The 27851-nt window shown below is 36.7% G+C and overlaps 2 protein-coding genes across 2 annotated transcripts; both read left to right on the top strand.

Annotated features, from left to right (window-relative positions):
- The first annotated feature begins 126 nt into the window (after positions 1–126).
- Positions 127–19837, top strand: dhx16 (DEAH (Asp-Glu-Ala-His) box polypeptide 16). The gene is made up of 21 exons (XM_081371265.1): positions 127–228; positions 693–895; positions 987–1225; positions 2227–2401; positions 2526–2582; positions 2752–3006; positions 4833–5072; positions 5741–5929; positions 6885–6995; positions 7141–7256; positions 7367–7577; positions 9305–9403; positions 10171–10323; positions 10573–10713; positions 11026–11188; positions 12585–12703; positions 12925–12992; positions 13101–13263; positions 14169–14330; positions 16683–16856; positions 19070–19837. Exons 2-21 carry the CDS (start codon positions 698–700, stop codon positions 19196–19198), a joined length of 3162 nt encoding a protein of 1053 aa, XP_081227391.1. The 5' UTR covers positions 127–228; positions 693–697; the 3' UTR covers positions 19199–19837.
- Positions 19838–21870: 2033 nt separating this feature from the next.
- On the top strand, positions 21871–26443 carry rnf183 (ring finger protein 183). The gene is made up of 2 exons (XM_081370082.1): positions 21871–21994; positions 24855–26443. Exon 2 carries the CDS (start codon positions 24918–24920, stop codon positions 25842–25844), a length of 927 nt encoding a protein of 308 aa, XP_081226208.1. The 5' UTR covers positions 21871–21994; positions 24855–24917; the 3' UTR covers positions 25845–26443.
- Positions 26444–27851: the final 1408 nt, after the last annotated feature.

Raw genomic sequence — 27851 nt, 5'->3', positions numbered from 1 at the left:
GTTAACTTTCTGCTCGTTTATTTTGTGTCTATGGCTAGGTGACGTTTGAACGTTTTACTCAGACTTTTATTTTGACAGGTCGTATTAAGAAAACTGACCCGGAAATTACTTTTTGTTTCTTTTTATTTTATTTATTTTTTTACCCGGAAGCTATTTAGCGTTAATGTTTTCATAGGAGAAAGCGTGTGGAGGCCTTTATATACTGTCTATGGTGGAGGCACTACTAACGTAAGTCTAACGTTTCTTATGATTTATAATGCTGTCGTGTTTTTGTTGTATATGTGCATAAACCTCAATACTCTATGTACACGGTGCGTTTGAATTCATGGGTCAGATCTTCAAAATACTAGTCAATAAATTTAAATAATCTAGTCTAGTGTTGACTTGCTGTTCATTTCCACGATCAGTATCGGGATAAAACAATCTCAGCCTTCACTCAGAATGTTTCTTGTGTTCATAACTTTCATTAGAAATAAGATTTGACGGCTTAGTTTAATCTAATATTAAATTCAGTATCCAGTCACCTACAGTTTTGAACGTGTTGCTCATTTAGCTGTGTTATCTAGTAAATATATATCATCATTGCACATATACTGATGATGGATGGATGTATTGTGATTCACTTTTATATTATTTTGAATAACATGTTGACGCAGAATTGTATAAAATAGATGTTATGGTTTTGTGTACAGTCACAATGGCCAATCTGGAACAGTGGGTTAGCGACCAGCTCCATGACATCCTGGGTTTGAGTGACAGATATGTGGCTCAGTTCATGATCGGTCTGGTGAAGAAGTCTTCTGGACCAGAGGACTTTGTGGCTCGGCTTCAGCAAACCGGAACCATTGACATTGATCAAAGAATCACAGCGTTTGCACATGAGCTATACAACAAAGTATGGTTTTATAATCAGACAGTATGTTTAACAGAATTCCCAAACTAAGACATACATTTACTGTATATAATGTAATGACCCTCCATTTCAGGCTCCCAAAAAACATGTGGCAGAAAAACCCGCCCGAGCGATTGAACGACAAGTCATGGAAATGGAGAGAAAGAACAGAACCTACACTCTTCTGGAGGACAGTGAGAGTGATGGAGAGACAGCCGGGGAAAGTGGAAAACAGAAGAAAAGCAAAGACAGAGACAAAGGAAAGAAAAGGAAAAACCTCAGACAGAAACGTGAGGAAAGTTCATCATCCAGTGAAGAGGACAAGAAAAAGAGGTGATTATGATAATCTAAAACAGGGGTTTTCAATCTTTTAGATGCCACAGACCCCCAAATATGATCCTTGTGTAAGAGACTCCCATCTTAAAACCTAAAAAGCGTCTATAAAAGCGACAATTATATGTCAAAGTATTATTCTTAAAATATTTAGTTTCTATGAAGTTACTTATATTTTTTTCAAACTCATTCTAGTACTGTACTGTTAGATGTGTTATTTATTTACTTGTCATTTTTTTACATTTTTTTTTTACAAATATACAATATATCTAAATGTTTTTACACTGTTTTCCCCTAACATTTCAATAAACCCGCTAGCACTTCCTTGCTTGCACTAAATCATACAAATTAACATTCTCAATTAAAGGAACACTCCACCGTTTTTTTAAATAGGGCTTATTCATCTTCTTTCCTACATTTAGATGGTGGGCAAATGCATTTTTGTCTCAGTGCATGTATTGTTTTACTTTGACAGGGTCGGCGCTAGCTTAGCTTAGCATAATGAATGGAATCCTTTGTTGCCAGCTTGCATGTCCTGAGTAAAAGTAATATAAAAAAAACAAAAAAAACACACCTAATTACTACTTGTGGCCTGCGTATTCACAACGAGTACAAATAGGGATGCAGATTAACACTAGGCGATTTTCCTAGGCGATTTAGGCAGATATTGACTTATATATTAAGGACTATATTAGGGGGAAGCACAGGCGAAGCACTGCTACTTGGGTGTGATATCTCTGTGCCCAAGTAGCAGTGCTTCGCCTGTGCTTCCCCCTAATATAGTCCCAAGTCAATATCTGCATAGGAAATCGCCTAGTGTTAATCTGTGTTAGTGTTAAAATGCATTTGCCCACCATCTAAATGTAGGAAAGAAGATGAATAAGCCCTATTTAAAAAAAACGGTGGAGTGTTCCTTTTAAGGCTTTAAATGTGGTTCAATCCGAAAGCGAGAACTATTCGTTTTATTATTGTGCTTTTTTCCCCTCAATGATTTATTTCAGCACAAAGGTCATGGATGAGCCAAGAAAAGCTGCTAAAGAGGAGGACGAGGAAGAATGGGAGCGGGAAGAGAGAGAGAGAATTCAAGATCTGGAGGAGAGGGACGCATTTGCTGAACGAGTGAAACAGAAAGACAAAGACAAGACAAGACACGTACTTGAAAGAAATGACAAAAAGGTAATGCAAAATACATCCTTACTCCAACAAAATAAAGTCTGCTAGTTTGCTATTGATGGATCTCGGTATGATTTGTTAAAATATGAGGGCTGATGATCCGCGCTGTCTGTTTTCATCATCTCAGGCTTATGAGGAAGCTCAGAAAAAGCACAAAATGGATGAAGAGGATCGAAGGAAAATGGTGAGAAACGTTCTTTACACGCACAACAATGTTCTCATGCTAATTAGAAACGTATGGAAGCATGTTAACCCGATTGCCATAACCCTTTTAATACAACATTCCAGTTTTTAGTAATCCATATAAGACAGCTGTGATTGATACCTGTTGACATTCAGTGTGGTCTCTTCAGCTTCCAGAGTTAAGGAAACAGTCACGTCGGCAGTATCTGACCAAAAGAGAGCAGGAGAAGCTGGAAGACCTCGAGGCTGAAATTGCGGACGAGGAATACCTCTTCTCCACTCAGAAACTAACCACTAAGGAGAGGAAAGACCTAGATTACAAGCGGCAGATCAGAGACCTGGCCCGAGACTACAAGAAAGCAGGAGCTAAAGAAAAAGAGGAGAGAAAGAACAGATACTACATGCCAGAAGAGAATAGAAACAAGGTAGGTCTAAGAGATGAGCTACAGGGGGGTTGTGAGATACTTTAATTCAAAATGGCAATGCTGCAATATTTAAATCAGTGATCAAAATGAAATATCATGCTGTAAATCATGCTTTTTTAAGTTATTACTAAATAAATACTGTTCTTTTAAACTTTCTATTCACCAAAGAATCTTGAGAAAAATAATCACAGTTTTCACAAAAAGCAGTGCAAGTGTAATAAATGTTTCTTGAGCAGCAAATCATCATATTAGAGTGATTTCTGAATGATCATGTGACACTGAAGACTGGAGTAATGATGCTGAAAATACAGCTTTGACATCACAAGAATAAATTACATTTAAAAATATATTCAAATAGAAACCAGTTTTACTATATTTTTGATCAAATAATTGTAGCCTTGGTGAGGGTAAAAGAAAACATAAAAACAAAATCATACCGACCCCAAACGTTTGAACAGTAGTGTATATTACAAATATGTGACCCTGGACCACAAAACCAGTCACATGGGTACATTTTTGGAAATTGAGCATTATACAACACTTGAAAGCTGAATAAATAAGCTTTCCATTGATGAATGGTTTGTTAGGATAGGTCAATATTTGGCCGAGATACAACTATTGAAAATCTGGAATCTGAGGGTGCAAAAAAATCTAAACATTGAGAAAATCGCCTTTAAAGTTGTCCATTTATGTTCGCGATTGTGCTGCATTCACTCACAAAAATAAATGTTTTAAATATTTACAGTAAAAAATTTACAAAATATCTTCATGGAACATGATCTTTACTTAAAGGGTTAGTTCACCCAAAAATGAAAATTCTGTCAGTAATTACTCACCCTCATGTTGTTCCAACTGCGTAAGACCTTCGTTCATCTTCGGAACACAAATTAAGATATTTTTGATGAAATCTGAGCCATGTCTCACTCCTCCATAGGCTGCTACGTGACCGAAACTTGCTGGCCCAGAAAAGTTATTAAAGAGATCGTTAATATAGTCCAAGTGACTCCAGTGGCTCAATCTTAAGTATATCAAGCGACGAGAATACTTTTTGTGCGCAAAAACAAACAAAAATAACGACTTTATTCCACTATTCATTTCCTTCTCTCTGGACCTCTAGTTGGTTCGCGTAGTGTTTTTGCGCAGCGCGTCCGTGTTACACGTCACCACGTAGGCTCACTATTGGCCGACGCCGGTCATGTGTGTGATGCGTGATGACGTGCAACACAGACGCGCAGCGCAGAAACACTACGAGGCCCAGAGAGAAGGAAATGAATAATAGAATAAAGTCGTTATTTTTGTTTGTTTTTGCGCACAAAAAGTATTCTCGTCGCTTGATAAACTTAAGATTGAGCCACTGGAGTTACTTGGACTATATTAACGATCTTTTTAATAACTTTTCTGGGCCAGCAAGTTTCGGTCACATAGCAGCCTATGGAGGAGTGAGACATGGCTCAGATTTCATCAAAAATATCTTAATTTGTGTTCCGAAGATGAACGAAGGTCTTACGCGGTTGGAACAACATGAGGGTGAGTAATTACTGACAGAATTTTCATTTTTGGGTGAACTAACCCTTTAATATCCTAATGATTTTTGGCATAAAAATAAAAATCACTAATTTTGACCCGTACAATGTATTGTTGGCTTTTGCCACAAATAAACCCGTGCGACTTGTGACTGGTTTTGTGATCCAGGGTCACATATAGTTGCTGGAATTTTTAACAATGTTTTTTATTTTAAATAACCATGAAGTAATTTATTATACATGCATAACTTAAATGAATAATTTTATTGTTTTTCTCTTCTCCTATTTTTCCATTTCTTTCAGTCCATTCCTCAAAAAGAAATGGAGCTGGAGTTTGAGGAGACTCCCAGAGAGGGAGGCGGGGAGCAGGGCCGCTGGGAGGAGGCGAGAGTGGCCACCGCCACCCTGCAGTTTGGGGCCAGGGAAGAGCGGGAACGGCGGATAAAGGAGGAGCAGGACAAGTATCAGCTCATTTTAGAGGAAGAGGAGATGATCAACTTCGTCAGCACGGCCATTACCATGAAGGGAACGCTGTCGGAGAAGGTTGACATCACTCAAAAATTCTATTCTGTGTATTGATTATATTTCTGTATAGAGGTGTGAATCCTCACTTGCCTCAGGATTCGATTACGATTCAGAGGGTAACGATTCGATTATAAAGCAATTCACGATGCATCGTTTCCCCCAATTCTTTAATTAATAATAATTATTTTATTTATAATCTCAGTTATTATAGTAATATTTATATTACAATCACAATATAGTTAATTGAATAATCAAATGTAAAAATAGTCACTGTATGGTCTTTAGTGTATTTATAAATAAATTGATTATTATTACAGCTACAAAAGTTATTCAGTCAAGACCAGTGACTCCCTCTTTTCTTTTATTGTTTGATTAAAAATGATTTCCTTTTGTGAAATTCGTAACAGATGCAAGTGCTTTGCTTACGAAGGACATGCATATCTTTTTTTATTAATATAGCCTGTAATAAGAGTACTTTATTTACAATAAAACAGTACATTAATATGTATGATAGGCCTATTTGTTTAAATTTCGATTATTTCGTTTTTATGCATTGATGCAGAATTGTTCACATCAGCATTGTGATGCATTGTAATGATTATATTCCACAGCTCTATTTCTGTATCTGTCTGTCTTTAATACAGAAAGTAAAAACAATCTTGCGTCTTCCTGTTTTTGAACTGTAGGAAAGCGAACCTGAGATATCTCAAGCTGAGAAAGAGAAGCAGTCCATCCAGGAAGTGAGACGCAGCCTGCCCATCTTTCCGTACAGAGAAGACCTTCTAGCTGCCATCAAACACCACCAGATGTTGGTCATAGAGGGGGAAACCGGATCCGGCAAGACCACCCAGATCCCTCAGTATCTTGTGGAAGATGTACGTGCTTATAATAAAACATTTATATGCAAATAGCTTTTAAGCTCAGGGTTTGTGTGGATCCAGTGGAGCTCCATGTGTGCACTTCTAGGTTTCACATGAGAATATAAAGTAATCAGGAACATGTAGATCCTCTCAACTTAATCTATGACTGGAAAAAAACATTAATGCAACCATAGATATTTTTGCATCAGTAGTTATAAAAACTAGTTTCCATCCAATTTACACATTTCTGTGCTTAAAATCAGAATAGCGGCACAACAGTATATATTATATTAAATGGTTTGTTCACCCAAAAAGTAAATTTCCATCATCATTTACTCACTCGTTCCAAACTCATAAGACTTTTGTTCATCTTCAAAACACAAATTAAAATATTTTTAATGAAATTTGAGATTTCTGACCCTCCATTTAAAGTCTTTTCACCCAATGCTTTGAGACTTAAAAAAGTTAATGGCTTTATATGATGAACAGATTTAATTTAGGCTTTTATTCTCATAAACAGTGATCAGCGAACACATCAAGAACTTATATGGTAAACAGAAGCTCAACCATACTTGCTCAAGATCAAACCTGATTGGTTCTTTCAGAAGCTCAAACGTGCTGTGTAACACACGAGAATGAACCTCATTGCACGTTTGCTGATCAATGTTTATATGTGAATAAAAGCCTGAATTAAATGTGTTCAAAAGAGATTGTGTCTCTTCAGAAGACTTGGATTAAACCGCTCGATTAATACATTTTATTTTACGATCTCTTTATGAATCGTCAGAGTTTTGGGTGAATAGACTTTCAGTGGAGGGACAGAAATCTCTCAGATTTCATTCAAATAACCTCATTTGTGTTCTGAAGAAAGTTTGGGTTTGGTATGACGTTAAATGACAGAACTTTTATTTTTGTGTGAACTAACCCTATACGGCAGGAACATTTAATTTCTTGATCTTTTTTCTTTCAGGGTTACACTGAAGGAGGAATGAAGATTGGCTGCACTCAACCTCGAAGAGTGGCGGCCATGTCTGTGGCAGCTAGAGTCGCACAGGAAATGAATGTCAAACTAGGAAATGAGGTCATAATCCATCTGCTTATTAAATGTGTGATTTATACATGATGAGCCTGCAGGCTTGCCATTGTGTTTGTGTACATAAGAGAAGTTAAAGTGTTTGTAAAATTGTGGCAAATTTGTTTCCGTTATGTTGTCTTACTTTCCACAGGTGGGCTACAGCATCCGTTTTGAGGACTGTACGTCAGAGAGGACCATCCTGAAGTACATGACTGATGGCATGTTGCTCAGAGAGTTTCTTACAGAGCCCGACCTGGCCAGCTACAGGTAAAAACATACAGAATACATATTTTTGACTTTTTTTTTTTTTTTTAATATAGGTCTGTTTTTCGTTGTTGCATTCTCTGTTCTGATTGGCTGTCTTTCTCTGTGATCAGTGTGATCATCATTGATGAGGCCCACGAGCGAACGTTACACACAGACATCCTCTTCGGTCTAATTAAAGACATTGCACGTTTCCGCCCTGATTTGAAGGTTCTGGTGGCCAGTGCCACTCTGGACACAGAGCGTTTCTCCAGCTTCTTTGACGACGCGCCTGTATTTAGGATTCCCGGCCGCAGGTTCCCTGTGGACATCTACTACACAAAGGTAATGGACCATGATTAGCATCCTGGTTGTCATACACGGGTGCAGTGTTTTCTGTTCTTGTTGAACTAGATGATATGCCATGAGCTGTATATATGTGTATATATATACAGTGTGTATATATATATATATATATATATATATTATATATATATTTATACACATATATACAATTGCAATTTTCTTGGCCAATTCCGATTTTCTCTCTAACTATAATTGACAACATATACATAAAACAAATCTACTTTTCTTCAATGCTAAATTTTATCTTCATAAAAAAACACAAGTAAATAGTCAGTAATACAATAAGAACAATTGACACAAATGCAATCGAATAATAGAGATATGAAATGAACAGTGCTTTAAGTTTTTCAGGTGGGTTTAACAGTAGGTTAGTACTCAGGTAAGAAATACTACAGCAATTAAAGTAATCAAATGTAAAATAACACTGGATAGTTTTCATTGTAAAGATTAAATGCAGTTTAATGCTTAGAAATAAAGTTACAAAAGTTATTTAGTCAAGAGCAGAGTGATTTTCTCTTTGTCTTTGGTTCTTTTGTTAACATGACAGACAGCAGCAGGTTTATCTGGCTGCTGTCACTTTAAGAGATACTTCACTTTTTTTGGAAATAGGCTCATTTTACAACTCCCCCAGAGTTAAACAGTTGAGTTTTACCGTTTTTGAATCCATTCAGCCGATCTCCGGTTCTGGCGGTACCACTTTTAGCATAGCTTAGCATACATCATTGAAGTGGACAAGACCATTAGCATTTCTCTCAAAAAAATGACCAAAGAGTTTCGATATTTTTCCTATTTAAAACTTGACTCTTCTGTAGTTACATCGTGCACTAAGACCGACGGAATTACTGTTTGTACTGTATTTTTTTATATAAAAAAAATCAGTCTTAGAATGTAGCTAATATCAAAATAAATATCCATTTTCTTACTGAAATTAAAAATGTTATGATGTACAAATTCACTATTAGCATTTATAACGATTAATTGTAAATTTTTACATTTATGTTTTGTTAAAGCTGCCGTCGGCAAGATTTTTTTGATCATATTCACTGAAGCCGACACTATGCTCTGAGAGAACAACATAAATCAGCCGGTTTTAGAAAAAAACCTGCGCTTCTACGTCCACATGGAGCCTGTTATTTGTTTTGCAAAAATCCACCGCTCCCGGTTCTTCTGGTCCAACCAGCGCAGGGGGGTGTGAGATCTGACTGTCAATCACAGTTCGGGCACACGCCACAGATCCCCCGCGCACGTTACAATATCACATGCACACGCCTGAAGTTCGCAGGTGTTGGCGGAGAGAAAATCTACTAACAAGCTTCCATTCCTCCGTTATTGCTTTCTATGGGTAGATTAGCCAGGGCAGCCTACCTCCGAGTCCGAGTCCATGGTGTTGACTGATGCTGAAGAGACTGACGCGTTCACAGAAAATCTGGTGCACACGCACTGACGAGCACGAACTCGATGGGAGGGTGCTCGCTGGTAGTGGGGGAGGGGCATGAGACTTGTAAACATTCAAAATTTTGGCTAAGTCGACCCAATCTGCCAGACTTGCCGACTGCAGCTTAATTTATTTAGACGAAATGGTATAGAATTGTATTATCAGCCATTCTTGGACATGGTGTAAGAATCCTGTTTAGTGATTTCTCTGATCTATTTTTGCCTTAATTTGTACATTGCACAATGTTAATATCAATTGTCTTTGGTTTCAGGCTCCAGAGGCCGACTATCTCGAAGCATGTGTGGTGTCAGTGCTACAGATTCATGTCACTCAGCCGCCTGGAGACATACTGGTCTTCCTCACAGGACAGGTCAGTCCTTGACACTCAGTCTGTTTAAAGTTCACAGTTCCCTTCTGGGTGGACATGAGCCGTATCCATCAACGCATAAATCTATTAACATCTGAGTGAGTCACAGTATAGCAATACTCCACGTGCTAATGTTTTTCCAATAACTTGTCACAGATTTTTCCCTTGACACACATTCCCCGCTGTCACAGTCACCTTGAATGTAACATATATCATGCATTTTCTATTAATGGGTAAAGCTGCAGTAACATCTTCAGCAAGTGATTATTTCACTGATTATTTCTCTTATGCCTAGCAGTGAATGTTTTATGAGCAGTAAGAAAACCATATTAATCCGCACAGTCACGCAGAGCCGAAGCACAACCAAAACAATGTTCTTCTGCAAAATGCAGACAGTTTTGTTTTTTAAACCACTAAAAAGAGGGCCAAAAGTTACATAGTGTACCTTAAAACTTGATTTGCGATGTCGATAACTGTAGAAACGTCATGACAGTCTGTGAAAATGGTCCACGAAGGTTTTTGTATGAATGAATCTTGATTAGATTACATTCATTTACACTAAATACAAGCCTGCATCCCCTTTTTCTGTCTCTTTCCAAAAAAAACCCTACTTTTTGAGATGGGAAAGTTGTGTGATGAGGCTGAAAGACTTAATCTGTATTATTATTTCAGGACAGTTTATTCCAAAAAGTGGGTCATGAATATTACTGTAAGGTAGACTATATTTATATTGGTAATATTGATGTTTACTGTGTCCTCTGGTGTTGCAGGAGGAGATCGAGGCGTGCTGTGAACTCCTACAGGAGAGATGTAGGAGACTGGGTTCTAAGATATCTGAGCTCCTTGTTCTTCCCATCTATGCCAACTTGCCCTCAGACATGCAGGCCAAAATCTTCAATCCCACTCCGCCTGGAGCACGCAAAGTAAGAAACGCCATTCCCTTTGTCGGCCAGCAGGAGGCAGCATGTCTGTTGAAGTCTGTGGAAAGCCACAAATACTTGTTAATGCATAATAGTAGATGCCTTTATCTAAAAGAAGCAAAAAAAAAAAAAAACTAATGCAAATCTTATGTAAATGTTTTTTTTTTTAGAAGCTTTCTTTTGTATATCTTGATAAAAACACTAAACACTGAATATGAAATTGAGTAATGGTTTGTGGTTTTTCTTCTGCAGGTTGTGGTGGCCACAAATATCGCAGAGACGTCTCTGACCATTGATGGCATCATCTACGTGATTGACCCAGGTTTCTGCAAACAAAAGAGCTACAATGCAAGAACAGGAATGGAATCTCTCATTGTCACACCCTGTTCACGAGTAAGAGAAGTTTCAAGAAATGACGTTCTCTCACATTTATCTGTCGAGAATGCAGTTGACCCAAAAGTATTCAGACAAGTCACACTGAGACATGACATTGTAAATATTAGTTGTTACATAGAAATTATTATTATAGTTATTAGTATTATTTCAATTTGTAATGTGTGTCTGAATGTAGGGAAGTATATACAGAGATAGCAGGTTATTGTCTGTCAACGAGTCACTCATTTAGGTCATATTACACTATTGAAGGTTAAAATGGTCATTTATGTGTGGAATTAGAGATCGATAATGTGTTATATTATCACACAGGCCTCTGCCAATCAGAGAGCAGGTCGTGCAGGAAGAGTGGCTGCTGGGAAATGTTTTAGGCTGTACACCGCCTGGGCCTTTAAACATGAGATGGAGGAGACCACTGTCCCTGAGATCCAGAGAACAAACCTGGGAAATGTGGTTCTGCTGCTCAAAAGTCTTGGTAAGAATGAATGAATCAGTTTGACTTGATGACTTTACCAGAACAAATCTACATGTTAGCTTGATTTCTATGCACTGAGTGCAGACATTAAAAAGATCAGATGGCTTTAGTGAAGATTCCAAACCAAGAGGCATTATTTTAAAGAAAAACAGCACAAACACACTTTCCTAGTAAAACATAGAGTATCACAAAAATACATTTCTTATGGTCTTAAAATATAAATATAGTTTAAAATGAAGAAAATTATTTTAATATTTTGTGGCTGACAAACGTTAGTGACACAAGAAAAGTAACATCGTGAAATATTATGTAAGGGATAATGTAGAGCGAGGCGGTTGGTCTTGAATCAGCCTGAAGGGGTTGTATTCGCTATAACAACCGCCTCGCTCTCCATTATCCCGCTTATTACATGGCTACCTACCAAATAAATCTATAATTTGACACAAAATATTGATTTAAAAAGGAGTTTATTGATTTAAAAATGATTGTATTGCTTCCGCTAAAGAAAATAGTCTGTTCCGTCTCTACGGTTAGAATCCTGCGTGCCCGTGGCAACGCTCTGCTTTGCATGGCAACGGTGTGTTATAGTTCGCAGCGGTCTGTTAGCAAGAAATAACAGACCGCATTCTACATTAGAATTCAACCAAGCCATGTAATAATACAATTTTAAAATAACTCTTTTCTATTTTTATATATTAATACATTTTAATTATTCCTGTGGTGCAAAGCTGAATTATCAGTATCATGACTCCAGTCTTCAGTGTCACATGATCCCTCAGAAATCATTCTAATATGCTGATTTGCTGCTCAGGAAACATTTCTTCTTCTTATCAATGTTGAAAACAGTTGTGCTGCTTATTTTCATGGAAAACGTGGATACATTCATCTTTGATTAATAGAAAGTTCAAAAGAACGTTTGAAATAGAAATATTTTGTTACTTTATAGATGTCTCTACTGTCACCTTTGATCGTTTTAATGCATACTTGCTTAATATTAATAGTTTTTTTCACAAGGATGCATTAAAAAATATTACTGACCCCAAACTTTTGAACGGTAGTGTACTTCCTTTAAAATCACCAGGTACTTGTTGATTAAAATGAAATGAAAGTGAAATTAGTTAAGAGAAATGCTGTGAATGACATTCAGACTCAATGTTAAACAGAGCTTAAATGGCCCAATACTTTTTAGGGCATTCTACTAGGGTTAGTAATGTTGAATGTCTTTGTAATTATTTCTGCTATGAAGAATAATGGCAATTTGGGGTGTGGTATTGAGAAATTGAAATGTTAATGCATACATAAACCTGACACACTTTTTCACTCCCTGTAATCAAACACCAAATGTTTTTTATTATGTGCTGCAGATCTAACATGTTTTTCCTGATTTGTGCATTAGGCATAAATGACCTAATTCATTTTGACTTCATGGATCCTCCTCCTCACGAAACGCTGGTGTTGGCTCTGGAACAGCTCTACGCTTTGGGAGCCCTCAACCACCTCGGTGAACTCACTAAGGTGCGCAAAAACAAATTAAAATGCCTTTAGAAACCTAGTTATGCTACAGTTGGTTTTCTAAACCCTTAAGTACTTTAATGAACTCAATAAGGGTTCTGGACGTTGAAAATAAGTATACATAAATTAAAGCTGCAGATTTATAATATCCCTCATGGAAATATGCCAATGTATAGCTCTTTTGTCCAGGGTTTTGACTTCCTTTTCTTCTTCTCGCGCTGTAGCTCGGCCGAAGGATGGCTGAACTTCCTGTGGACCCCATGCTGAGTAAAATGATTCTGGCTTCTGAACAGTGAGTCTAATCTGCAAAAATAATCACCTCAGTTTACCTATATGCTCATTTTTTTCATTGAGTCGTTATTGTAATGTTTTCAACATTGTTCTTTGGTCTCTCCTGAAGTTATAAGTGCTCCGAGGAGGTTCTGACCATTGCAGCCATGCTGTCAGTGAACAACACCATTTTCTACCGCCCAAAGGACAAAGTGGTCCATGCCGACAATGCTAGGATGAACTTTGTGGTACCAGGAGGAGATCACATGGTGCTGCTCAATGTATATACACAGGTGCGTTTATGTGTGCATGTGGAAACACCACTCAAAGTGGCAATCAATCTCAGATTTGAAGCATTTTATGAATGTTAGTTGCGGCAACTGAAATGTTTTGTTTTTGTCAGAATCCTCGTCTCATCTAGCGTGACTTCCTTATGAGAGATGTGCAGCAATTGTTTAGCCAAACAGGTTATGCAGGCCTGTCCAGGCATACGTGCATGTGTGTATGTAGATGCTGTTGCAGGAAGTTCTTGTCTTGTACATTTATAACTTTGGAGTGAACAGTGTTTTGTAAGAATGACTGTTCAAACAGCAGAAGCAAAGCCCATATGCATTAAAAATAAGACATTTTTGGCAGCTAAAATCAGGCATTTAGGAGGGTTTTTTGGGGGGTTATTATATTACAGAATTGCTCAATTTAAGTTATAGTCAAGATTGTATTTAGTAAATGTTAATTTCAGTTTAATTCTTTCACTCTGTTGATCCTAATAGTATTTGTGGCATACAAATATCATTGCCTTGTAAGAATACTTCTGCCTTTTTTGGAAAGAAAAATGTTGTTGACCCCACAGTCCCCCAAAATGTTTTTCTTATATTTATTCAACCTTTCCGCTGGACTTTCACTATGCTTATTTTTTGTAAAATATTAAAATGTTTTCTATCATGTTTTTTTTATTAATTTATATGTGAATATGTATCTTTAAATATGAATTTAAAAATGGTCTCATAAACCTGAAGTATAAATCACATATAATGGTCATAGTCATTTGTTCATGAGTAATCTGGTCGTGTATCAGACTTGTCGCATGCACAAAACACGCAATTATTGTCTCCAGAAAAGAAAATGTATTCCATAAAAACTGAATTATTTTCACCAGATAAGGAAAATGTATTAAATAGTCTCTCTCTTTCTCTGTCAGTGGGTAGAGAGCGGTTACTCCACTCAGTGGTGCTTCGAGAACTTCATCCAGTTCCGCTCTATGAAGAGAGCTCGAGATGTGCGTGATCAGCTGGAGGGGTTGATGGACAGGATCGAGGTGGAGCTGTGCAGCTCCGACGGTGACAGCGTGCCCATCCGCAAGGTGATTTCCTCGTTTTCCCTACATCGCTTCCTTTCTTGCATTTCCTCCAGTGATAATGTGTTTGGACAGAAGTCTGATGCTTTGCATGTGATTGCTATCTAACCTTTATGAACCTGGGGCCATATGTATAAATCTGCTCTGAGTAAAATATTTGTCTTAAGTGTGTCAAAATTCTAAGAATGACGTAATTTTACTCTTATTCCTTGATTTAAGAATAAAGGTTCCTAAGTGTTAAGACTTGATCTCAGCTTCTAAATTATTAAAGTGTTGTGTTATTAAAGTGTAGGCCTATTAGAGTGCTGGATAGTTATCCTAACCTACTTAGGAGTAACAAGATGGCAGCAGAGAGGAGGAGACCACACACATTCCAATAAAGATATTAGGGATGCACGATATATCGGCCTCCATATTGGTATCGGCCGATATATGTAAAAAAAAATTGGTCAGTATATTAAAGCCGATAAATAATGGATTATTTCCTTCAGCTGAGACACTTCAGATGCGCACTGTTCTTCGCCATGATGGGTTTGAATTGCTTGAAATACAATTGAAATCACTCCAAAAAAGGAAAATGCAGTTAAGTGCAACATGTGCAGTGCAAGTCTGTCAAATACGCTACATTGAACATCATTATAATTGCGTGCTTGGGACGTGGATTTTAATGGTGAGACTTTTGTTCTTGTAATCAGGCTCTCAAAAACTACATAAAACTTAGATTTATCGGCCAATTTAACGGCTTTCAAATATAAAGAATTATTGGTTATCGGTATCGGCCAAAATTTTCATATCAGTGCATCCCTAGAAGATATAATGTATTGGAGTGATGACATGGAGTTGGTAAAATGATACAGGCTTGATTGTCAAGGTATTTTTTTTGTAACTGACCTTGTAAGAAATTTGTTTACTACTTCCACTCTACAATTCAATGCTCTAACTGCAGAAATGAAAGTAATAATGAATCAGTCCACAGTAAGCATGCAAAAAATGCATAAAAGCTCACAGGAAAAAGCATAAATTGACTACAACATAACCAGTTATTAACATTTCATTGGTTCTTTCTTGTTTTTACTTGTTCATAGTTTCTTTGTTTGACATCCTAGCAATTTAATTGCTTTATTACTAATAAAATAGTTGACTCAAAGCACAACTACGCAATATGTTTACAAAATCTTTAACACATTTTATTTAATATTTGGATAAAGGGTGAAACAAAATTTTTCTAGGCCAGACAACATGTTTGGCCACTACTGTATGGCAGTTCATTGACTTTCCAACTGATCTTCATATATATATATATATATAATTTTTTTTTTTTTTTTTTTTTTTTTTTTTAAATAGACACCAAAATATTGGTGTCATACTGCCATGACTACTCTTCCAGGCTCACTATTGGCTGATTCAGAGGTTGAGGGCAGCCATTTTTGAGTTGACATCATTAAAGTCCTTTGATCGCAAAACTTAAGTGCCATCTCAGCACCTAAGAGTCAGTCTTAGACTTGTTGAAAGTTGCTTTTAGCTTTTTTATAAATAGCTCCTACTCTTAAACAAATCCTACTTTTTACTAAGAATTTTTGACATTTAAGGTAAAGCCTAAGCCTATTCTTAAGAGCATTTTTGAAGTTTTATACATACATACTCTTTACAGACTGAATTCCCTTAAGATTTGACTTGACACTCTTACTTGTGGCCCTTACTGGCTAAAAAGATTGAAGTAGAATTTGTGACACAATTTGCATTGTCAACTATTAAAGTAAGTGCTTACTTGTCTCTTTAGGGCTTTTCACATTGCACTTAACCCAAGGTTTTTTAGCCCAGGTTACAATGTTTTATTCTGAGGGGGAAATTAAATCAAACTTTACTAAAATAACTTTTCAAGAGTAAATCTGTCTCTCATTTCTTTGTTTTTGAGTACTTCCTGTTCTATGAGAGACTAGTGTCACTATGAATCATCAGTATTTTAAAAAGTCGATGCGATTTTCACGTCAGAGTATTTCAAGAGGCACACTAACACAGTTGCTGAATGCTTTAGGAGATGCTTTTGTATATTTAAAGGAGTTTGGCATTGATGAATGCAGGTTAGGTGACTAAGAATAATTTGTGGCATGAGTAACAGTGCACAGATCATACACTTGTCTTCAGCCACAATAGAAAAAAAATGTTGGACCAGTCAAATATATTTTTGTCTGTGATGCTGCTCATTATTGCATCAGTTATACAGTTTAGAGGTGATTATATGAAAATTATTTGACTTTAGAATGTCACGATTGACCAATCAGAATCATGTATTTCAGAGAGCCTTCGTAATAAGAATTAATACATTGTAGTGCTAAATGTGCTTGCTTTATCTTCCAGGCGGTGACTGCGGGATATTTCTACCACACGGCACGCTTGAGTAAAGGGGGTTATAAAACAGTCAAACACCAGCAGACTGTTTACGTCCATCCCAACAGCTCACTCTTCGAGGAACAGCCACGCTGGATGATCTACCACGAGCTGGTCTTCACCACCAAAGAGTTCATGAGACAGGTATGGAGTCGTCCTTCACATTCTTTGTATTTTTAATCAGATATAACTAATATTATTGAAGACAAAAATCATACTTGGTGTTAGGGATTTAAACAGACTGGTTCTTTTTTACTTGAGCCTGTAAGCAACCGCATAGCAACTCTCTAAAATCCACTCCTAAAGGTGTGTTCACACTTGGCAGGTTTGGTTTGATAAAAACGAACTCTGGTGCGATTGCTAAACGAACCAAAAACAGGACGTTATGTCACAAGGTGCGACCCTAAATGGGCACAGAATGCTCGAGCATATCTGTTTTTTTTTCGCCATAGGAGGGATTGCAATTTATGTTAAATCTATATTCAACTGCGCTTGGGTTTTGTCCATTACTAAATCAAACTGTTTTGATTTGTAATTAAACTATCCTTCTTGTATGGTTCAGACATAAAAATAGTTGGTTGTTATCGGACGTATGCCATCAGCTAAATCCAAAGCTCATTGATTTCTGATCTTCTTCATAACTGGACTAAATCAGAATTGGTCATCATTGGAGACCTGAACTGGTACTGGTTATCTTCATCCTCTGAGGTATTCAAAGAAACCTGTGACTCTCTGGGTTTGGTTCAGTTGATAAAATCACAGACATGGATGCATCATAAAGATATGTCTAAATCATCATTATTGGACTATATTTTAATTAATGTACCTCAAAAAATTATCTGCTGATGGGATTTTTTTGTAATGATTTAAGTGACCATTGTGCAGTTGTGTTTGTGAGAAACCTGGGAGAAAAGACTCCCAAGAATATATTGCGTTTTATTTACAAAAGACTTTTGACATTTAAACGAACAAGCCTTTTTCTGTTACAGTGATTGATTTATACCATGTTTCTATAATGGATAATGTTGAGCAAGCATGGGATTATTTTAAAAACAACCTTTTAATGTTATGTGATAAACATGCTGATTGTTCCTTTTATCAAAATTTTAGGATAGGTGGAGAAAACAATCCATGGTTTAATGACGCTATTTTTTCTATTATTAGACAAGGGGCTAAAGCAAAGAAATCAAATAGTCTGTCAGTTTGGCAGTCTATAGCACATTTCATAATAAATGCACAAAAATGGTAAAAAATACAAATTCCTCTTAGTATTTTTCTATGTTAAGTGATGATTTAAATAATAGTAATCTAATTTACCTGAATTCTTAAACATAAATCAGAACAAGTGGATTTTTTAAATAATTATTTTATTAATGTTTGTCCAGTTCCTTTACATAATGATTTAAGTAAGGGATAATGTAGAGCGAGGCGGTTGTTATAGCGAATACAACCCCGACAGGCTGATCGGGACCCCGACGCGAAGCAGAGGTATTACATGGCTACCCACCAAATAAATCAATATTGATTTAAAAAGGAGTTTATTGATTTAAAAACGATTGTATTGCTTCCACCAAAGAAAATAGTCCGTTCCGTCTCTACGGTTAGAATCCTGCGTCCATAGCAACGCTCTGTTTTTCCTGGCAACGGTGTGTTATACTTCGCAGCGGTCTGTTATCAAGAAATAAAAGACCGCATTCTACATTGGAATTCAACCAAGCCATGTAATAAATGTAAATAAGATAAATGAAAATATTGATGTTGTTTCTCTTTGCCCTACAAAGATCCTTCTCACCTATTTCTACTGTACTAGTTCATGAAGCTTTATTTAAATTAGATGCTAAAAAAATAATAATTATTCCTCTACCTTATAATAAATAAAGGTGTACAAGTCTGTAAGGTTTGATTTTAGTTCCTATTTTATTTTCAATTTATATCAAAGACATTGGGCAAGGAATTAATACGAACAAAATACAGCCAACGAATGAATTCCAGGCAGTGTGTTTTTAATCCATTACACATTTTCCAATCTCTTTGCGAGTATTCAGCTGATTAAAAAATACCATCATATATACACGCATACAACGAGTGTATTTAGCCCAGCACACAGTTCCGTGTTAAAAATGACAGAGTGAACACTTAAGTTTACCAGGACTAAAATGTATTATTTTCTTTTTTTGGCCTGGACCACGAGAACCGAACTACAAGTGTGAACGCATTATTAGAAATCACATTGTAATGCTTTAGCAACCACTGAAAATACCCTAAAGTCTTGCCAGCAAGTTTTGAACGGGCAAGCACTTAATTATTCTTCAGAAAATGTACAAATATGCTTTATTCTAAAAAAATCTGTCTTGCAGGTGATCGAGATTGATAACGGCTGGCTGCTTGAAGTGGCTCCTCATTATTATAAGAACAAAGAACTTGAGGACGGCAGCAATAAAAAGATGCCCCGCAAACAAGGCAAAGCCCGTGAAGAACTGGGCTGATCCTGAGATAAGACGAGCGAGAGACTCTTCCGCCCAATATTACACTGAATCTGCACAGACAGACAGGAGATCAGCAATGCCAGAATCTCCAGCAGTGTTCATCTGGAAATTATCAGACGTTTCGTTTGGTAATTTGCTGATCCTGTGTAAAATATTTTGGTGAATCATAATTTTATGTTTCAGCTAAAGTTGTTTTCATGTGTTTGAATGAGGAAATATATTTTTTTTGACAAGTATACACGTGTTTTTTATTGTTATCCAGGAGTGCTTTTATATTATGTGACCTCTGAAACTATTAAAGAGATATGGCTTGATGTGGGTCAAGAGATGAATGTTATCAAAGGTCGTACAATTGCAGGTTATTAAGGAAACAGTGTTCTCATAAATACACAGAGATTGTTTTCAGCGGTATGTTACGCTAAACCTCAAGCACGTGTCTGTCAAGGCTTTTGACCTCAGGTGACTGTCTTAAATACATGAAGTTTAGGGAAGGGAGCCAGGAGGAAATGTTAATACTCCAAAATAGGGATATTAATATGGATGAAATGACACAGACCATGGATATATCAATATAAAAGGAGAGGGTTGTGCAATAAAATGTATTTATTAACGCAGAAAGGTTATTGTGTTACAACAGGCACACCCTGCAGTTTGTGCGAATATTTGAGTATGGATCAGCATAATCCAAGGGCAGAATTTTCATGTAAAATTTGATTTTTAACTTTTAAATTTGATTATGTACTATAGAAAAGCATAATTCTATCCCCTGTAAAGTTCTTGTGCCATATAGTTTAATATTTAGCCAGCAGTCAATGATTGATAATTTCCAGTAATTTGTGTTTTACCCTGAAGCTCCCAGATGATGAACAGCCGAAATTAGCCGTTAGTCAATGAGTAGCTAAAGTAGTAAAATTGACTGTCGATGTCAACAGAAAGGGTTTTTCACCAGAAATTCCATTTAAAGGCAGGGTAGGCAATTTCAGAGAGGCTAGCAATAGCAAGCTAGCTTTGAAAGCACAAGATCCCAGCCTCCTTTCAGAGCGTCTCCAAAATCACGCCTCCTTCAAAACACACAAACGCACACAGCAGAGTCTACAAAGAGTCACGAGAGCACATAACTCAAAGCACATAACATTACAATAATAATGAATGTAAACAACTTACAGAGCTCTTACTTGTACCACCTGACTGATGCAGATTCATTTTGCCGTTGATAGAGTTGACATTGAAATGCATAATTCTGTAAAAATCTGATTGGGAACGCATTTCAAACCACTTTAAAATATGGTCTGAATCAGATACAAGTCCATATAATTTGCAACGCCACACTTCCTACGATCCAATCAATTCCCGAAAGACAGAATAAGATCCCACCTTAATTTTTCTCATTATAGAAGCCATTTCACTGGGATATACATCATAATGGGACTATCCATTTCATGCCGACTTTAGGGGGCCGTTCACACGGAACACGATTTTGCATTTAAAAACAGAAGGGCAGTGGAATTTTGTATTTTTTCTAAAAATGTTCTAAAAATGTTTTTAAAAATGTACCACATTTTTTGTTGAACCATGCCATGTGTAAGATGCGATATGTGAGCGTAACTATTTAAAAAAAAAAAAGGATAAAGGTCTACCCCAACCCTAACCGGACGTAAACAGATATTATGAAAAACATACGAATGAGATGTGTACGATATCAAATGAATTAGCTATCAAACCATCAAACATTCCTACATAGTAAACACCAGCCAGAATAAGCTAGTTTAACTTAATTTACAAACCGGTAACTTATCTGAGGCGATTACCTTGCATTGTTCAAACCCTACAGCGACTACAATTAACCGCTACATCTGCCCTCTAATCTAAAAACAGTCTGGAAATCTGATCCTCCAAGTGCAGCCATGTGAATTTTGCATACGGCTTATCTAGTCATCTAGACATTTCTCTTCTGCTCTTCTATCTTACTGTGAAACAAAAGTGGAAATAGTGTGTTAACAACACTTAATCACGGATAAAAGACAAGTACAGGTAAAACGGCTATGTGAGATAAAGTTAAGTGATTCACACCACAACAAAACAGTATCAACCTTTATAACACAAAATTTCTTCATGATGGAATGGGATAGTGCTTCCTGATCCCTTATCAGGGTGGGGGTGTGTGTGAGAATAGCATTAACCTAGTCACTTAATTTATCAGCGACTTCCTGGGATCTTAAACTTCCCTATTGTTCCCATCTAAATGGTGTATATTTCCAGTTATATGTCCTGGAGTACATTCAAAGTTTTTTAATGACACTTTGGTTTTTTTTGGGCTTGGACTAATAAGTAACCACCTCGCCACCACCCAGCAACATTCTGCCAGTGTTTGCATCGTGGCTGTGAGTTTATCATGAACAAGCGTGACATTTTGATATTTAGGGCATTTAGAAGCATTCGGTGGATTCGGTTTCATTCAAGTTCAGAAAAATAAAGCACAAGTATTAGTCAGTGGATTCCTCACATTCAAACTGGAGTAAATGGCAACTGGACAAGTTTAACAGGCTTGACATGGTAAAAAGGAGGAGGGAGGAAGGGAGGGAGAGAGATAAATATGCAGAAGAGGTGGAGATACTTTGCTTGCGTTAACTAATGAAAACCGTAGTGATAGGTTTTGAGGAAGACAGAGAGGACTGGATTGCGCACCTTTCACATTGCATTTTTGGATGTACACCTAGACTGGAATATGTGCTTCTGGAGCCAGGCAAACTTCAGAGGCACCTAAACATCTGGGTTCAACTGCTCGTCAGCTCGTAGGTAGATTGCAAGTTTTTAGAAACACTTTTTGTGATTTTAACTTATAAAATGCAGGTCCAACATGGAGACTGGGGCTAGTTCACTGTAAAAAGAAAAAGATATGATCAATAAGTTGTGACAACAAATGTTTTTACATTGCTTTAACTCGTCAAAATAAGTTAAGCAATTTTCAACAAAAAAAAGTGTTATACAAGATTCAACTATTTTTTAAGTCAGTTTAATGTGATTTAAGTTGAAATTACTTAAATAATCAAGTTTATTGTACTTAAAAATTTAAGGCAGTAACTTTTTTTACAGTGTTGTCACATGGCTATTAAGACTATAAGGTTTTAAGTCAACAGTCCAATTACACAAATATATATTCTCTCTGACAGCACTGACCAAGGGTCATTCTTAACTCTATACTGTAACATATTTGATACTTCTTCTTTATTTATATATTATAGATATTTCTAATGCCTCTAAATTATCAACACAATCACAACTTTGCTGAAAAACATGTACACAGTCTACTAAATGCCTTCTGTCATCTGATGAATATTTCATATTTTTAGCAAGTAAAAGACTAAAAACAAATACACCTAGCTCGAAACCCTCTTGAATTTGATTCTTTTTTTTGTGTGAATTAAATATATAAAAATTCATATTTTTGCTAATATTTTGCATGTATTTGACACACGTTGTATGTTTTAATTTGTAATTTGTTTAAAAATGCTACTTAATTCTATTATTCCAGTGTGACAAAATGCCCCACATATTACAATGTTAAGCAAATCAAGTCTTCTGTTAATTGTTTTTGTTTTACCTTATCTTTTTTTTAAAGCCTTTTTTATCTTTAAGGTATGTGCCTAAAAGGAACTGACTTTAACAAACAAGCCTGGACAAACATTCATGAAATTCACTCACGTAAAAAGTGTGACAACTAGCCTTGATCTTAAATGAAGGGTGTGTTATTGTCATAGTTAAGTGACAAGTCTCAACTGACTTGATCTGGTTCGTGCTAAACCTGTGGGTGTGTGCTTTTAATTTGGGAAGTCATTTAGTCCAAATATATTAATTGTTCTGAAAAAGAACTAGTTCTGCTTTCTGCTTAAAGTTAACACTCCTAAAAATAAAGGTTTTGATTGTGTTTTATGTGGCCAGTTGGTATAACCTTTATACACTGTAAAAAAATAAAATGTTTTCAACTTAAAAAAGTAAGTGTTTGTGCTGCCTTAAAATTTTAAGTTAAGTCAACTCAAATATCAAAGTTGTCACTAAGTACAACTTCACATTTCAAGTTGACTTAACTTAAAATTTGAAGGCAGCCCGAACACTTACTTTTTTAAGTTGGAACAACAAGTTATGTTTACAGTGTAGTTAGAACAGTGCAAAAACATGGGCTAATTTAATTACTGAACAACTAAATTCAACCTGGATTTTACATGTTCATAATATCACATTCACTAATGTAATTGTTTGCTATAGACATTCCTTATTGTTTTTCATGAGTTTCCTGACTTGATTCACAGTTAAAGCTTAACTAAGCAAACAGAATGAAACTGGGATCTGCACCTTCTTGTAAAAACTTGATATTCTGGTTGGCATTCCTGAACAGTCAGATTTTGAGTTTAGGTCAACACTCTTATGGGATTTACACACTAATTCTGGGTTAATTTGAAAACCCTTGTCAATTTGAAAGTTGGTTAGCATGTTATCCCTTGGTTATGCCTTTAATTGTGGTGCCACTAGTATGTGAAACAATATGGTGCTACAATACAATGGCAGGTTGTTTAGCGACAGGCGTTCATAAAATACCTCAGTACTTGGGCTGGTTTACCCTTGGTTACACAAACCTGGCAACTCTGTGCTTTGCTGGGGTGATGAGTATTATTTTATCAATTTACAAACAGATTGACCAGGCCATATTCGCGGAGATGTTATCAACCTCATAAATATGCAAATAAGAATGGTAGCCTGAGGTTTACAATTGTTCATTGTGTTAATTACTAACCCAAGATCACATATGAACATTGTAATACATGGAACAAGGTAACTCAGAATTATGTAAACCCTGTAAAGCCTGACATAATCTTCTGAAAAATCTGAACCTTTAAATTGCATATGTGTTTTTTGTTGAGTATCATAGGAAAAAACACCAACATTTTATTGCCATTATTGTCAGTTTGGCATTTGGTGCAGTTGTATATGTATATGTTTATGGCCAAAAAGTCAAATGAATTGAGAGATGAAATGAAAGATGTACAAAAAACCTGATGCATATCATATTTGACATTTTAACATGATTTTTCTAAAAAAACTTATATATGGATAATCCAGTAAACCAAGTTGCTTCAGTTCGGTAAATGCTCATCTTGAAATATTACTAACAATATAAAAGTTATTCTAACGCTTACTTTACAAAAATCATTAAAGATTTTAAAGCAAAAAGACACGTGAACCACAACCTGAAGGGGGGCGTTTTTAGAATGATATTAAAAGGGAAAAGGATAAACTATCAATGAGATGACATGGAAGCATGTTGTGCACTAAAGGTTTGATCATGTTGATCATTTAGAGGCCTTAGAAATTTGGGTCGATTTCAAACTCAAGGCCATTCAAGACCTATAATAGAATACAAAGAAAAGCAAGCAATAACCACTGTAACAAGCAATGTTCTCATCACACTTGACTGCTAATGGAAAACTTCAGTTTACGATCTCCACCTTTGAGTTGCATAGCTGTACACTTTGGTGACCTGAGTTCGTTCTTGTACAAGGTCATGCAGCACTTTTTGAAATCATGTGCCTGTTGAATGTAAATTCCATCGATTGTATTTGTAATCTAGACTGATAGTGTATTGCTTCATGTCCCCTCGCAGGCTTTCCTTTACGACACTTCCATTTTCTCTTAATCCGCTCCTGTGGATCCAAGGCTCTACACAATGAGTGACGGCAAAGAGAAACCCCAGGGCGGCAAAAAAGGGACTAATGTCAAGCCGAAAAGCAAGGGCAGCTTCAACCAGGGAACTTCAGAGCGACGACAGAAGCCCGACAAGCCTCTTAGGAGAAGCCGCAGCAATGAAGCGGAAAACCGGCGTCGTGAAGGTAGCCGGGGTAGAGAACGGGACCGGAAGGAGGGCGTTAAGCACCAACGGGGTCGGAGCGAGGAGGGAAGGAGGCGAGATCGCGACCACGAGCCTGGACACAACCAGACAGAGCAACCCAGAGACGACCTGGAAGACACAGAGTGCATTGTGTGCTTCTGCAGCTTCGACAACATCTTCAAGACTCCCAAGTTACTTTCCTGCGGACACACGTTCTGCCTGGAATGCCTGGCACGCATCAACGTCAATTCTCCCGAGCTCAAGATGCTGATTTGCCCCATCTGTCGGGAACAGACGGTAATCCGACACGGCCGAGATCTGCCTCACCTGGGAAATAACGAAGACATCTTCCGGAAACTTCCGGCCGACATGCAAAGGGCGCTTTCCGTGCGCTTTAAACGCAGCAAGGGCAAACTCGTCCTTAAGAATCCTCCACCAAACAGCTTTATTAAGACCAGCTTAAACCTGCCGGTGTTAAAGAAGAAAGAGGAGCAGGCCGGTAATAACCCACTTGGAGTCATGGAGGAAGGTCTGGGCCAGGCGACTATGATCGACGTGGGAAGACCGCCCAACAGGATGAGGGGTCGCATGAGAAGGTTAATGTATTCCAATCAGTGCTATTATGCCGTACTTGGAGCCATTATCGTAATCACTGTGGCTCTGATGCTGGTCGGTATCTTCACCTTTGTGGTGATGCCCTTTATGCAAAAACCAAATACAGGCCAACCAACCCACAACCAAACTTCTCCAGGCACATTTCCTTAAGGGATGATGAAAACACACAGCACTCAAGAAGGATGACGGGCAAAGCAAACAAGCTAGATTCTTAGTGGAGCCTGTTGCCTTGAACACAACACTGCATTTTTTTGTTTGCTTTTGTGTAAGAAGCTTGAGACAGGCTCAATTAGAATGAACTGGAAAAACTTGAACATATCATACACTGAAGGTTGTTGAGCATGGACATATTTTACACAGACTGAGTCATTATTATGCAAAAGTCTGTAGCAAGAGGCAATGATGACGTCTATCTGACCAGTGATTAATTTTTGTAAACTATGAATCAATTTAGGTTTTTTTTTCTAAAAGGGCTGGATAATATAAAATAATAATACTACTGTACAATATTACTATCATTTGATTTCATGAGGAATTATGTTTTTTTTTAATGTACTGTAAGGTATTTTGAATCTATATGGTTTGTGGTATTGGCGCAGAAAGACAAAAATGTGACAACTCACCAATGCAAATAATATCAGTCTGAAAATGTACATGACGACACAAATGTAAGCTCATAAATGTTCTTTCTCATGTTGGAAAGACATTTATTAGAAATGTATACTTATTTGAATTATGCTGCACATAATGTAAATAATACACTCTTATATGTATAATTATAATGTATGTTCATAGTTTTTTATTCATTTGCACAAATGGGAAGAGGAAAAAAAGTGGAAAATAAACGTTTTAGACCATTTTCTGGTTGAGTGATATACACTCTAAAAACATTTTTTGGGGGGCTCAACAAAATTAATAACAGCTCAAAAATTAAGACTCAACCAACAAACTACACTGAGAATTAGTTTATATAATAAGTAATATAGTATAGTATAATATAGTATAGTTTAGTAGCCTATAATTTCTAGCATAAACATTTAAAGATTTTGTAAAGATTTTTTAAAGCTGCATTCCGTAACTTTTTTGGTTTAAAAATTATCCAAAATAATTTTTTGAGCAAGAACATTGTGGTCGAAACTGTCTGCTTGCCTTAGCTCGATTCAAAACAGCAATTGTAATGTTTTTAATTCCAGTGGTACTGGTGGATTTCCGCGGGAAATAGTGTGAGGATGTTGGAGGTGGAGATTTATAGCCTTTTCTCACAGCACTTGACATAATTGAACTTGTCAATTTGATGGCGGATCCAGAAAGGTTCAAACGACAATAACTAGTAAAATGCAAAAGACTTCGGACTTTGGAGTGGCAACAGAAAAAAAAAAGAGACTGCAACGGGCCCATGCGAAAACAAGGATAAATATCGGAAGGGCATTAAATGTAGTCACGCAATGCTGATGTTGTTAAAATTAACAATTTGAGAACAAAGTATAATTTGCACATGATATGATAAGCGATCGATCGTTTTAATCAGCGCGATTTACTGCAGTGCTTTTTTCCCCTTAGTTGGTCAGAACAAAAGTGGATGTTACTTGCTTGTTCAGATGACATTTTCCGTTTAAAATTCTTATGTTGGTCATACTTCCAAAAAGTATAATCTGTGATTCTGAATGACAGTATCCACACCGGCGCGGCGACTGACAGCCGCACACTCTCCTCAAAACATTGGATTCATCCGCGCTGTGCCGTGCCGAGGCACAACCCACATAAAGTTGATAATTCCGCGAATGACTGCAATTGCAGATTTCGAACAGAGAGGGCGACAAAGAGGAAAAAATAAGGACTGCAGCTTATTACTCATAAAAATTCCAAATAGTTTTTCCAACATAATAAACTCATAAATAAAGTGGTGGCCCTGGAACCTAAATCGTCAGTTTAAATTTCACACAATATTGTCAATACAACAGAACTAATAATCTTTGCAATTTAAAAGGTTTAATTCAGTTTTTAGCGTGAACCTACAATTATAAGTTTACCAATAAAAAGAAAATGACCAGAAATATAACCAATGCAGCAATCAGAAAACATCTGCTTTAGAATAATATTAAACTTGATATTCAATGGCTTCACAGTGTGGCTTTTACTCACACCTCACCTTCTAAT

The sequence above is a fragment of the Scardinius erythrophthalmus genome (genome assembly GCF_964197995.2).
Source record: "Scardinius erythrophthalmus genome assembly, chromosome: 7".
NCBI classification, from domain to species: Eukaryota; Metazoa; Chordata; class Actinopteri; order Cypriniformes; family Leuciscidae; genus Scardinius; species Scardinius erythrophthalmus.
This window is presented reverse-complemented; position numbering and strand designations above follow the sequence as displayed.